A 12,631-nucleotide genomic window follows, 5' to 3' on the forward strand; every position below is an offset into this window, starting at 1 on the left:
ATGATTAGCTCATTAGGACTATTTTTCTCTTGTTACATATTTACTTTGTTCCAGCCCATAATGCTTTTAAAGCTTAACCCCATTCAGCAGCACCCTCTGGATACACAAATTGCCTGTTCTCTGCTTCATGGATGCAGCCTGCTGAATGACCTGTTGATTTTGTCTTGCTAAACAAAAAAGGAGCACCTTCAACTTCGGGACCCAGTTTTAAGCAGTTTTCCCATTTGCTGAGGTCTTTTTTTCCCTCAGTTACTATTCACAAATGAAGGACAGGAAAATGAGCTGCCTGTGCAGACTGTTCTTGAGTCAGCTGTCAAGAGGCACACAAGTAAAGCACAGTTTGGAGTTTCTCTTTTGGAAAAAGACCTTCACCTCAACTTGCCACAACTCCAAGTAGGTCATCTCAGGTGGTGGGGTGGAGAACTTCACTTTCATTAATGTGTGCTATCAACCCAGTATCCAAACAAAAAAAAATCACATCATACATGCTGTCAAAACACACGAGTTTGTTTTTAACCCAAACAGCAAAAAAAAGGCGATTTCAGGAAAATAACTAGACTCCTATCCGAGCTCACTGATATGTCATACAGATCAAGTCCATTATTTCTATATCTATTTAACTGTATAACTCCGGGCGATTGATAGGAAATGCATGGATTTTAACCTACAGAAAACTTTGACAATTCTCCTCCACTGCTCCCTTCTTATTTTATTACTGTGCACCACATTTCCTCTCAAATGTTAGCATCAAAAGCTTTCCATGCAATCTGTTCCACTATGGAAATAGATTTGCAGCTGCAAGATTGTGTTTAAAAAAGCCTATTGCAAATTAATGAAGTGACAATTTAACACAGCAACCAAATTGTTCATTTTATCTAGCTACAAGATCACTGTAGCACAACAATGTTCAAAGCACCACACCAAGAACTTGCTTTCTTTAGCAGAAAAGGTACAAACTTGTTAGCAAAACCTAGGCAATGTGTTAAGATAAGTATCATTTGGGTATCAGCAACGTATACAAATCAATTACTGCTGTACAGTTTCAAGCAAGAGGACCTAAACTAGGGTCTGGCACAGTCGAGGTATATTGCCACGAAGGGGAAAGGTGGGACAAACAAATCTAGAGCTCCCTGGATGATAAAAGAGATAGAGATTAAGAAGAAAAAAATAATGTGCAATTCTGACAGATGTCAGGTGCCTAATACAATCACGAACCAGGCTGAAAATAGAAGGTTCAAAGAGGAATTGAAAAATCAAATAAGAGAAGCAAAAAGAGCACGAGAAGATACTGGCAGCTAACAAAAGGGAATCTAAATGTCTTCTATAGACACAAATAGTAGAATGGTGGTAAAAGGAAGGGGGGGGTGGAGTCATTAGGGACTAAAAAGGGATTCACACATGGAGACAGGGGGCATGGCTGAGAGTAAATGAATACTTTGTATCTGACTTTACCAAGGAAGATGCTGCTGCCCAGGTCATGGTGAAAGAGGAAGTAGTTCAGACACTTGGAAGAGTTTAAAATTGATAAGGAGGAGGCATTGAATGGGCTGTCTGTACTTAAAACTGATAAGGCACCATGAGCACATAAGATGCATCCAAGGATACTGAGGGAAGTGAGTGAAAATTGTGGAGACACTGGACTTAATTTTCCAGTCTTCCTTAGATCAAAGGGTAATGCCAGAGACAGGAGAATTAGTAGAATTTGGTAGAAAAGGTGGCAGAGACATAATATTGAATAAAGGGTACAATTCTGAAGGAGGCACAGGAGCAGAAGGACTTCAGTTTTTCAATTATTTCTTTCATGGGATGTGGGCATCTCTGGCTAGGCCAGCATTTTTATTGCTCACTCCTAATTTCCCTGGAGAAGGTGGCAGTGAACTGCCTTCTTAAACCACTGAAGTCCATATGGTGTAGGTAGTCCTGGCCCTGTGACAGTGAAGGAGTAGTGATATAGTTCCAAGTCAGGATGGTGGGTAGTTTGGAGGGGAGCTTGCAGGTGGTGGTGTTTCCATGCATCTACTGTTTTTGTCCTTCTAAAATGGTAGTTTGGAAGGTGTTATCAAAGGAGCCTTGGTGAGTTCCTGGAGTGCATCTTGAGGATAGTGCACACTGTCACTGTGCAGCAATGGTGGAGGGAATAGATATTGAAGGTGATGGATGGGGTGCCAATCAAGTGGGCTGCTTTGTCCTAACGATGGTGTTGGATTTCTGAGTATTATTGGAGCTGCACTCATCCAGACATGTGGAGAATATTCCATCACACACCCGACTTGTGCCTTGTAGCTGATAGACAGGTTTTGGCGAGTCAGGAGGCGAGTTACTTGCTGCAGAATTCCTAGCCTCTGAGCTGTTCTTGTAGCCACAGTATTTATATGGTTAGTTCAGTTCAGTTTCTGGACAATGATAGTCCGTAGGATGTTGGTAGTGGGGGATTCACTGATAGTTAAGTCAATGAATATCAAGAGGAGACAGATTGTCTCTTGTTGGAAATCGTGTATAGTGCATAAGTTATTGAAGGTGGCAGGACAGAGTGACAGCGCGATTAATAAAGCACAAAGCATCCTAGGCTTTATTGATAGGGACATGGCATACAAAAGCAAGGAAGTTAACAAGCCACTGGTTTGGCCTCAACTGGAGTATTGAGTCCAGTTCTGGGTGTACACTTTAGGAAGGATGTGAAGGCATGTGAGCATGTGCAGAAAAGATTCAGGAGAATGAAGTTCCACATCTATGGACCCAGTTACATGGATAGATTGGGAAGTTGGGACTGTCCTCCTTGGAGGAGAGAAGGTTGAGATCTAACAGAGGTATCCAAGGTCATGAGGAGTCTGGACAGAGTAGATAGGGAGAAACTGTTCCCATTGGTGGAAGAATCAAGAACCGAAGGTCACAGATTGAAGGTAATTGGCAAAAGAAGCAATGGTAACATGAGGAAAAACTCTAAGCAGCAAATGGTTAGGACCTGGAATGCGCTGCCTGACTGTGTGGTGTAGCAAAGGTACAATTGAGGCATTCAAAAGGGAACAGGAACATTATTGAAAAAGAATAAAATGTGCATGGCGATGGGGCGAAGGTGCGGGAATGGCACTAGGTGAATTGCTCCTTCGGAGGGCCAGCATAGGCATGATGGGCTGAAAGGCCTCCTTTGGTGCTATAACCATTCTACGATTCTATAAACAGACTACATGGATATAAATCAGCAATTGAGGTACCCAAATGAGGGAATATCTTTGCTGATACAACAACAGCAACAAAAAAAATCAATCATTTCAGCATTGAATACTGACAATAGATGTAAATTACCTAATTTCTGCATTTCTAATTAAAGCCATCACAGCATAAGTTTCTTAAGCATAAATATTTTTTTCATTATAGCATCTACAAAGCCAGAGCATGAAGCTTAATCGTTTAACAACTCACTGCATTGTAACAGAACTTAACTCATTTACCCAAAGAATAAAGGATTATTGCACGAATGAGCAGTACCGATTAAATAAGCACCATTACAGACTGTACTGAGGCATGAAAAAAAAAATAACCATTAACGAATCCATTTTTTTTGCATTCACAGCATAAGTTCCACTGCATCCAGATTTAAATGTAACCAGTCAGCCAATAAAAAGTAGAAATCAAAGGGCACAGTTTCATTTGAATACCGCGCTCCATTGGAAATAGCATGACATGAAGAGTGGTGGCTGAACACAAACCTGACACTCCTTGAACTCTCTCCTTCGTACCTATGAAGTAAAAAGTGAATAATTAGTATGAAAGTCAAACATGGAAAGGATTTTAAGTAGCTTTTCATTTAATTAGATGTTTTCAAAATTAACCACCAAAAAAGTAACAATTACCCAGAATCAGTTTGAATTCAACATTACAATTGAGTGGATATAATACAATTAACAATTTATAATCAATAAGCACTGAACATCAAAACGAAAGACTAAATCCAGACCAAAGAATACTGAATAGAAAATGTGCTCCAAGTTTAATTCTTTTAAAATAAATAATAAAGGGGCTGATTTTTGGGTTTGGATTTTTTCTCCCTAAAATTGGATCAAAAATATCTGGAAACCTGCTGCAACTGAATGCACACTCTTCGGGGCTAAAATAAAATCAGATTTCAAGTTGAGTTTAATAAACAAAATGATTTTAAATAAAGGAATTCAATTGTTCAATAACAAATGCACACACCCAACGAAGTGCAATGTTAGAAAGAATTCTTATGCACATTAACTGTATCCTCAGCATTATCTTCTTGGTGGAATTTCAGGCACTACCCTGCTGACTTCCTTTTAAAAGGCAAAAATGTATGGGCTACTGATTGCTAACTGACTACAAAGGATCAAGCAATCCTTTTTTAAACAGGGTATGCAATGTGTTTAGGAAAATCAATTCCAGCAAGAATTTTACATATAAATGCCATCGTACAGTAAAAATTTAAATGTAAAATGTCAACAGAAACATGAGCATATAGTAACACGTACATGTTACGATCAAGTAAATTTGAATGTTTACAGGTACCTTTGTAATGATGGGAGATATTTTGTTTATATCGGCAAAACATAGGTTTTACAAATACCCTCATGTATAGTAAAATTTTTACTTATAAAATTAAGAAATTATTTTGCTGTGACCATTAACTGTTTCATGCATTATGCCACAAGCTGGATCTTAAAATTGAACTTGTATTGAAATCTACTGGGCCTCATTTATCCTTCCTACTCAAAAAGGAAATCATGGGTTAGGCTGAAACTTATCAGCAGGGCAAACATTGTTATTTGTGGATTCAATGTGACGACATGCTTCTCACGGAGATGAGGAACCTGGGCAAATGCCTGTTCAAAATTCAAGTAAACTGCACCCATTAGATTACCTCCATTACAAGCTGAGTTACCCCCTCAAAAGAATTCCAGCACGTTTGCAAATAATTATCTACGTCCAAAATGATACTGACATTTCTGTTTTTAAATGTTCATTTAATGCATCTGTGGAATGCCCTTAGGCATTTTTCCAAGTAAGAATATTTAGCTTATAATTACTAGATTTGTACCTTACTCTTTGAATACTGTAACTCTATTTGTTACCATCAAAACCTTCATATCGACAGTAATTATGGAGCCCTGAAAAATATCAAAGCATCACTAATTTTCTCATTTTGTTGTCATTTAATTCCTTGAGAATAATGTGATTTTTTTTTAAAAAAGGATAGGACCACCATATCATGCAATGCACAACACATTTTGCCGGTATGGTACAGATGTGCTGAAATCAAGTGCATTCCATTAAGGTTAAAGTGGAGTAGCATGAAAAAAGAAATGATGAAGCGAATAGATAGCAGATTGCCGTTAGCAAAGATTGCAGGTTGACAATTCCAAATTTCCAGTTCCATTTCTGAAGAACCCAACATGAAATGACCTGATTTGTTTGTAAAAAAAAGTGCTTTTGCTAATGAAATTATCCTTCATTAAAAATGTTTTGTTTGTCACAAGTTCCTATGTACCTCAGAACTGTCAAATCATCTGACTGCAAAAATACTTGCTTACACGCAACTGCATCAAATGCAAACAAAATGTCATCCAGCACCAGATAGTATAGCTTCAGCTCATGTCTGAGCTACCCTTTGGGAAGGAGACAAAAATAATTACAAATAATATTTGTATTTATATAGCACATTGTGCAAAACATCTCACTATTACTTTGTAAAATGCAGAGACTGATGTAAGCAGAGTGTATGAGTTTATAATCAAAATGTCCTAACCAATCACAATGTGAGAAATGCTAAATTGAATACAGGAATAAACTCCATGAAATTCCAAGGGTGGAATTCAATGGCACCTCCTGTGGGGAGTTTGGTGACAGGGGGGCATTTAAATCGGGTAGTTGGGTGGTGGTTGGGGACCAGTCACCTTCACGCCTTTGACCCAATGAAGTCTGTGGCAGGAAGGCTCAGGCTTTCCCGCCCCGAACTGAAGTCCTTAAGTGGAGGACACGCCACACGGGAAACCTGAAAAGCAATCTGTCGGGGTTGCTTGCAGGCTTCTGGGTGGTTGGTATGGGGGGGTGAGAGGGGCAGAAAACATGCCTTGTTCAATGGCACTTGGCGCTTGATTGAAGGACCTAGAATCGGGGGGGGGGGGGGGGCACTGCTTTGAGCCACCTGCAATTGCTGCCTACCCACCTCCCCCATAACCACCCTCCTGACATCACTCACTTTGGCCTGGGTCCATCAGTGACCCTGGGCCTTGGGTACATTGCTGGCAACAGCCAACACCTCCCTAGTGGCGATGCTAAGCAATGAAAAGCTGCCAGCTTCTGATTGGGAGCCAATGAGTGGGAATCCCACTCTGAATCCTTGACCCTGGGGAAGGCCTGCTGCCGTCCAGCTAGGGGAGTGATTGGCACGTAAAGTGGTAGCCCTCCCAAAAAGAGGCAACAGAGCTCTTGCCAGCTGGGGAGACCCCCATCACCCACATTATATTCCACCCCATGTGGAAGGCATTTAGAACTATCCAGATCACAGGTTCCTCACTCTCAGTAGCATGCAATAATCGACAAAAATAAGTCAGACGTCAATTTTTCAGGCACTGAAGCTGCATCCAATATTTTTGCAATATATCTTTGTACAGTCAACATTCCAAAATTACATTAGTAATTTAACTATCTACTGTATGCCAGCCAAGGTATATTGTTTCTTAAAAGTAGCATTGTTTCCTTGCCGACAAATACCAAGCTAACAAGCGATTGCCCCAGAACTTTCTACAATGACCTTTCATATTCATCTAATTCTAATCACGTTTTACCTGCTGGAACATCACAACGGCCCAGATCTTCTGGTTGCTGGATAGTTGGAGGCCAGACGTTCCCTCCCGCCACCCCCCCCAAATGTGCTACAGGACCCCTCAGCTTCCCAATGCAATGCCCGAAAAATTTGAATTTCCAACCGACAATTCTCCTGCTTGCTGGGGCCCTCTGAAAAAGTCTTCAACTTGGAGTGAGTGCCAGAGACTTTGAACTTATCTGGATAGTTAACCAGGGAAATGTTAGCAAAATCCCAGTGTAACTCCTGCATAATTATAAAACCTCCCCTCGTCCACCCCGACTCCCCTGCCTGACCTGACCACCAAACCCTCCGACCTAACCATTTGATTCCCCCCCCCCCCCAAACACTGTGGTGCCCCAAGCCTACCCAACTTCAACACCTGACACTCTGTCTCTCCCCCAACTCGGCAGCAGCACCCAACTCACCCCAGGTGACTCCTCCCCTACCCCATTACAGCCTCCCCCTGACTTCTCCTGAGCCAGCCTCACCAGACACCATGATTCCCCCCAACCTGTCACCCTACCTCCTCACCTTACCTACCCTACCTAAAGGGTATTAGTGAGCCAGGTGGGTTTTTACAACAATGATAGTTGGCAAGACTGGTGAATCCACCATCACTGAGACTAGCCTTGTTTTTATTTTTTCATGGGATATGAGCATTGTTAGCTCCCTAACTGACCTTGCTAGGTCATTTCAGTGTGCAGTTACGAGTCAACCCTAAAGATAGTTTCACTAGCTTTACATTACAGATTTATAACTGCTCTGGTGGGATTTGAACCTATGTCCCCAGGGCATTAGCCTGGGTCTCTGGATTAAGATGACATTACCACTACGCCACCATCTCTCTGGTGGTAAAACCACCTTACATCGGAAAATTAAACAGGACTGTTTTGAACTTCAAAATCTGAAAAATAAAATCAAAAAAAAGGCATGTTTGTCAATAACACATCTTTAAAAAAAATAGTATTTTTAGGAAGGCAGCTCAAAGTTATGTTCAGTTCCGTCACACTGTTTGAATCTATTATTTGAGCCAGTACCCTTGATGGCATTGCTATGAAGCATAGTTATTGAAGAGTTATTTAAAAATTCACTTTTGAAAACATGGATATTGATGTCAAGAATCTCTGAGGTCTGGCTTCAGACTTGTTCGTTTAAATTCGCTTGTGTGCCCTGTCAAATTTTGGAATTTTTCACAATTTTTCTACAAGAAGAATTTGTAAAGAGTTACAATTAAGTAATGTGCTTTGAATTAAAGAGAGATCACAAACTTCAAATGCTCTTTCCAGCCATGGGCTACTGTTCAGACAAAAAAAAGGAAGCTCGTTTGTTCAAGAGTCAGGCACGGATTTCAGTAAAGTGAGATTGACAAATTTGTGGGACATCATTGCTCATCGTGTCTCATTTATAAGTAGCCTAACAGTCACTTGACTTATCCCCGTCCCCAAAAAGATAATTTTTTTCCAAAATGGAGGAGCCATAAGGGTGAAGGAGAAAAATGCAGAAAATACATAATAGGTGATGTCAGTCATGTTAGGCCTGGAGAGAGCAGGCAAGCTTGCTCACTTGCTCATGCTTATCAGCACAAGTCAGGACCAAAAGGCTCACTAGAAAAACAAAGTCAAGTCGGCCGATGAAAATAGGATAGTGCAGCAAACTGTGTTACCGTTTGGGTGATCAACTGAGCTAATTGAATTTAGCATGGATTACTATTACTCAATAAATTCACTTGCTGCCTGAGCAGCTTATGAAATTCAAATCCATCCTGGTCTCAGAAGTTTCAATTTTCCTTCAGAACAACTGAGAAAAATACACAAAGGAGTATCTGAAAGACGAGAAATGGAGTTCAGATAATTAAGAAATACTAATGTTCAGACTCAACTTGACCAAATCACACAGCTGCATAATTAAACGATGGTTTTTAGGGCACACTCCTAAAAGAAAGAGGTTTGGACAACTTATGAGCGTGACCTGTGCAAAGTGCCGAAGGGTCAGGTTGGCTGTAAAATGTTAGCAAAAATATGCAATGCTAAAACTTCAGGTAACACTTGGTAAATTAGTACTGTATGTAACTTCACAACCCTGTCTGCTGTTAAAAAAAAAATTAGAACAGAGTGTTGACCAAGTATGCATGAAGGAGAGCTGACATAATAGGTGGGAAGTTTTGTTTAGCGAAAGTTGAACATGAGCCACATGGCCCAAAGCAAGACTAGCCATATATCAGAACCAAAGTCAGCCATAAACTCATTAGAATGATGAGATGGTGGAGGAAAAAAAGAGAAATGGTATCTCTGCTCAAAGCTAGGTTAATGGTGAGGCACCAATCATTCATCAGGAAGCCACATTATCTCCAGTATGAAAATATGCCCCTGTGCATTGCAACAGCTGTACCTAATAGATGCCCTAAATAAAAAATGATATGGGGTGCCAGTGCCAAAAGATCAAAACCAGAGCAAGCAGGGACATCATGTACATGGTGTCCCTGTAATTGGAAAATGGGATTTTGGGTGCAACCCAATTGTTGCTATAGTTCAAAAAAATGATTAAAGCATGTTGAACCAAAAGGTAAACAAAAGAAGTCCCAATGAACAATAGGACTGGAAGACTTCAGGGGAATTCAAGAGACACCTGGGAGACTGGCCAGAAGCAAACTGCTGAAGATATGAACACAGCTGCAAATTCTGCCCAGTGCACAACAGGGAATTAAAAGAAAGGCTCCATTGCACTCTAAAAGCTACTGCTCAAATAGTACAATTTATTAAGTTTGATGCATACTGAATAAACTATGAAGGAATCATTGCTGGATCTGGTGCTGGGGAATGAGGATCAAGTGGATCAAGTGTTTTGGGAGAACACTTGGTTAAGAGTGTTCATCACTTCATAAGGTTCAGATTAGTAATGGAGATGGCAAAGAGCAAGAAACCATCTAAAGTAGAGCTTCTGAACTGAAAGAGGGCTAATTTCAATGGAATGAGCAGGGATCTAGCCAGGGTAAAATGGAACGTAAGATTGACAGATAAAAGCGAGCTTAACAATGGGTGGTGTTTAAGGTCGTTTCAGGTACATTAACGAGCGGAAGGCAGGGGACCAAAACCAGAGCTCCTTGGATGGTGGGTGATATAGAGAGTATGAGTAAACACAAAAAAGTGAGTGTGCACTCAGGTGAATTCTTCAGGCTAAACTAGGTTAAGCAGGGAAGTGAAGATTTTGTATGTTTCTTCACCTGGAAGATAGCCAGTTGGAAAGGGTATTATAGCTCCTAAGAAGAAGCGAGATACAAGCATAAGTGGATATTTAAAATATATTGCTGATTATTTGTGCTTTCCAGCTGAATCAACATCTTCTGGACTGATTGACAGACAAAAATAACTCATGGTAATTTCCTATTTCAAATGTCCATATTCAGATAGCCATAGGTCTTTCAATAGCCAAAATACAACATTTGCGAATAATTGCCTTTAATCGCTAGACTACCAGCAAATCCTAAAAATACAAGTAAATGCATACATAACCAAAAACAGATCCAGCATGTCATCTCTAAAACTGAAAAAAAATGCTGACTCCTTCACTGAAATTATTTGCCTAAAGCAAAATGATATTCTCTCAAAAGCTGGGTCAGTCAGAAATACAAAATGTCTACTCCAGTTTGTGTCATTATCACAAGCAGAACAACAAAATAAAAATGGTGCAACCTTTGATAGTAAACAGCAGGCAGAGCTCTAAATTGCCAGGAGACATCTTATTGCATCTACAACTAAAGGCTTTTTGCAGTGCATACACGTCCTGTGACTAGGCATTAGAAAGAAACCAGCATCTACTTCTGGACTTTCTCACTAGAGTGGTGAGCTGTCATCTAAAACATACTAGAGTTTTTAAAATGGCGTTTAATTGCAAGAAATACTGGATAAAAATACTTTCTGAATGGTTCAGAATTAATGGTCGTTTACAAAGTCTGTGTTTCTATTGTTCTTCCCCTTTTCACTTTTTGCCTCTCCTAGTTGTTTAAATCATCTGTACAACAAAACATTTACAGAGAGAAAGGGCAAGTAATCTCCACCCAGGACTCATCAATAATATTGCATAATTGGTAGCATTACAACTACAAACTTTCCCTTTCAGTATTTCTTCTGTGGATCAAGTGCCTCCCCAGGCTTACCTAAATCGTCAATTTGAGCTAATTGCACTTTTCATAGCTGGCTAACTTGAATTAGATTAGGATATGCAAACAGAGCGTGCGTGTGGGATTAACGCTGCTACTTATGTAGAATTTCAACACCAGCACATACTGGTTGGGACATAGAAATTAAAACATGTTAACAGTCTATGCAATTCAAATTCTTCTCTTCCATGAGATATGATAGCATGAAACATTGATCTCCATCGGCAACTCATTTATTAATAGAGCCGGAAATTTGGTGAGGAAATCACTTCTAAAAAGCCTGTGGAGGCACTTTAAGAAACATGCATTGGACAGCAGCAGCAATGCAACTTCCATCAGGCCTCTAGACGTTCTCTGATGAGCAGTGGAATTGTGACTAAGAGTCATCAGGAAGGAGGTCCCCTTTTCAATACAAAGGTGATAGATGTTAAAGCATAACAGTTCATGCATATCTGGAGAAGTGACACAAGAATGTGACCAGGGCCTGGTAATGCAGATAAAATAAATTATAAATTGGAACTGGACTGCCAAGGTAACCTTTATTTTATTTGCCCTTCAAAGTCCCATGGGACTGTACTATTGCCAAGGAGGCATCAAACAAACAAGGTGGATAAAAGGGAACCTGTGGATGTGCTGTACTTAGATTTCCAGAAGGCATTTGACATGGTGTCAGATCAAAGTTTGCTGCACAAAATAAGAGCTCATGGTGCAGGGGTAATACATTAGCATGGAAAGAGGATTGGTTAGCTAACAGTTAACAGAGTAGGCATAAATAGGTCATTTTTGGATTGGCAAGATGTGATGAATGGAGTGCCGCAAGGATCAGTGCTGGGACCTCAACTATTTACAATCTATATTAACGATTTGAATTACTGCACCAAATTGTATGATTGCTAAACTTGTTGATATTACAAAGATAGGTAGGAAAGTAAATTGTGAAGAGGACATACCTATATCTCTTTTCAGGCTCAAGTAAGTAGGCGAAAAATTGGTGGATGGAGTATAATGTGGGAAAATGTGAATTGTCCACTTCGGCAAGAAGAACAAAAAAAAAATGGGGAGAGATTGCAAAACTCAGAAGTACAGAGGGATCTGGGTGCCCTGGTACATGAATCACAGACGTTGGCATGCAGATAGAGCAAGTGATTAGGAAGGCAAATAGAATGCTGTTGTTTATTGCAAGCTGGAATGGAATATAAAAGTTGGGATGTTTTGTTACAGTGGTATTGGGTATTGGTGAGACCACATCTGGAGTGGTGTGTCCAGTTTTGGTCTCCTTATCTCCTTATTTAGGAAAGGACATAATGGCATTAGAAGCAGTTCAGAGACAGTTTAGCTGGCTAATTCCTGGGTTGAGTGGGTTATCCTATGAGGAAAGGTTGGACAGGTTGGGCCTGTATCCATTGGTGTTTAGAAGATGGAGAGGTTCTCTTATTGAAACATACACGATCCTGAGGGGACTTGACAGGGTGGATACTGAAAGGATGTTTCCCCTTGTGTAAGTGACTAGAACTAGGGAACATGGTTTAAAAATAAGGGGTAGCCCATTTAAAATGGAGATGGAGAGCTCCCCCCTCCCCCACCAAGGGTCTTTAGCCTGTGGAACTCTTCCCCGGAGAGCATGGAGGCAGGGTCATTGAATGTTTTTAAGG

General features: G+C 40.3%; 1 protein-coding gene across 2 annotated transcripts in view; it reads right to left on the reverse strand.

The window, feature by feature from the left end:
* The window catches only part of iqsec1b (IQ motif and Sec7 domain ArfGEF 1b), a 505,028-nt gene that overhangs the window by 379,129 nt on the left and 113,268 nt on the right, over positions 1–12,631 (reverse strand). For both annotated transcript variants that reach the window (XM_041191310.1, XM_041191313.1), the window contains exon 2: positions 3,708–3,737. In XM_041191310.1, coding sequence (XP_041047244.1) covers positions 3,708–3,737 — 30 coding nt within the window. The remainder of the gene's footprint in view (positions 1–3,707; positions 3,738–12,631) is intronic.

Source organism: Carcharodon carcharias, chromosome 7 (genome assembly GCF_017639515.1).
Source record: "Carcharodon carcharias isolate sCarCar2 chromosome 7, sCarCar2.pri, whole genome shotgun sequence".
NCBI classification, from domain to species: domain Eukaryota; kingdom Metazoa; phylum Chordata; class Chondrichthyes; order Lamniformes; family Lamnidae; genus Carcharodon; species Carcharodon carcharias.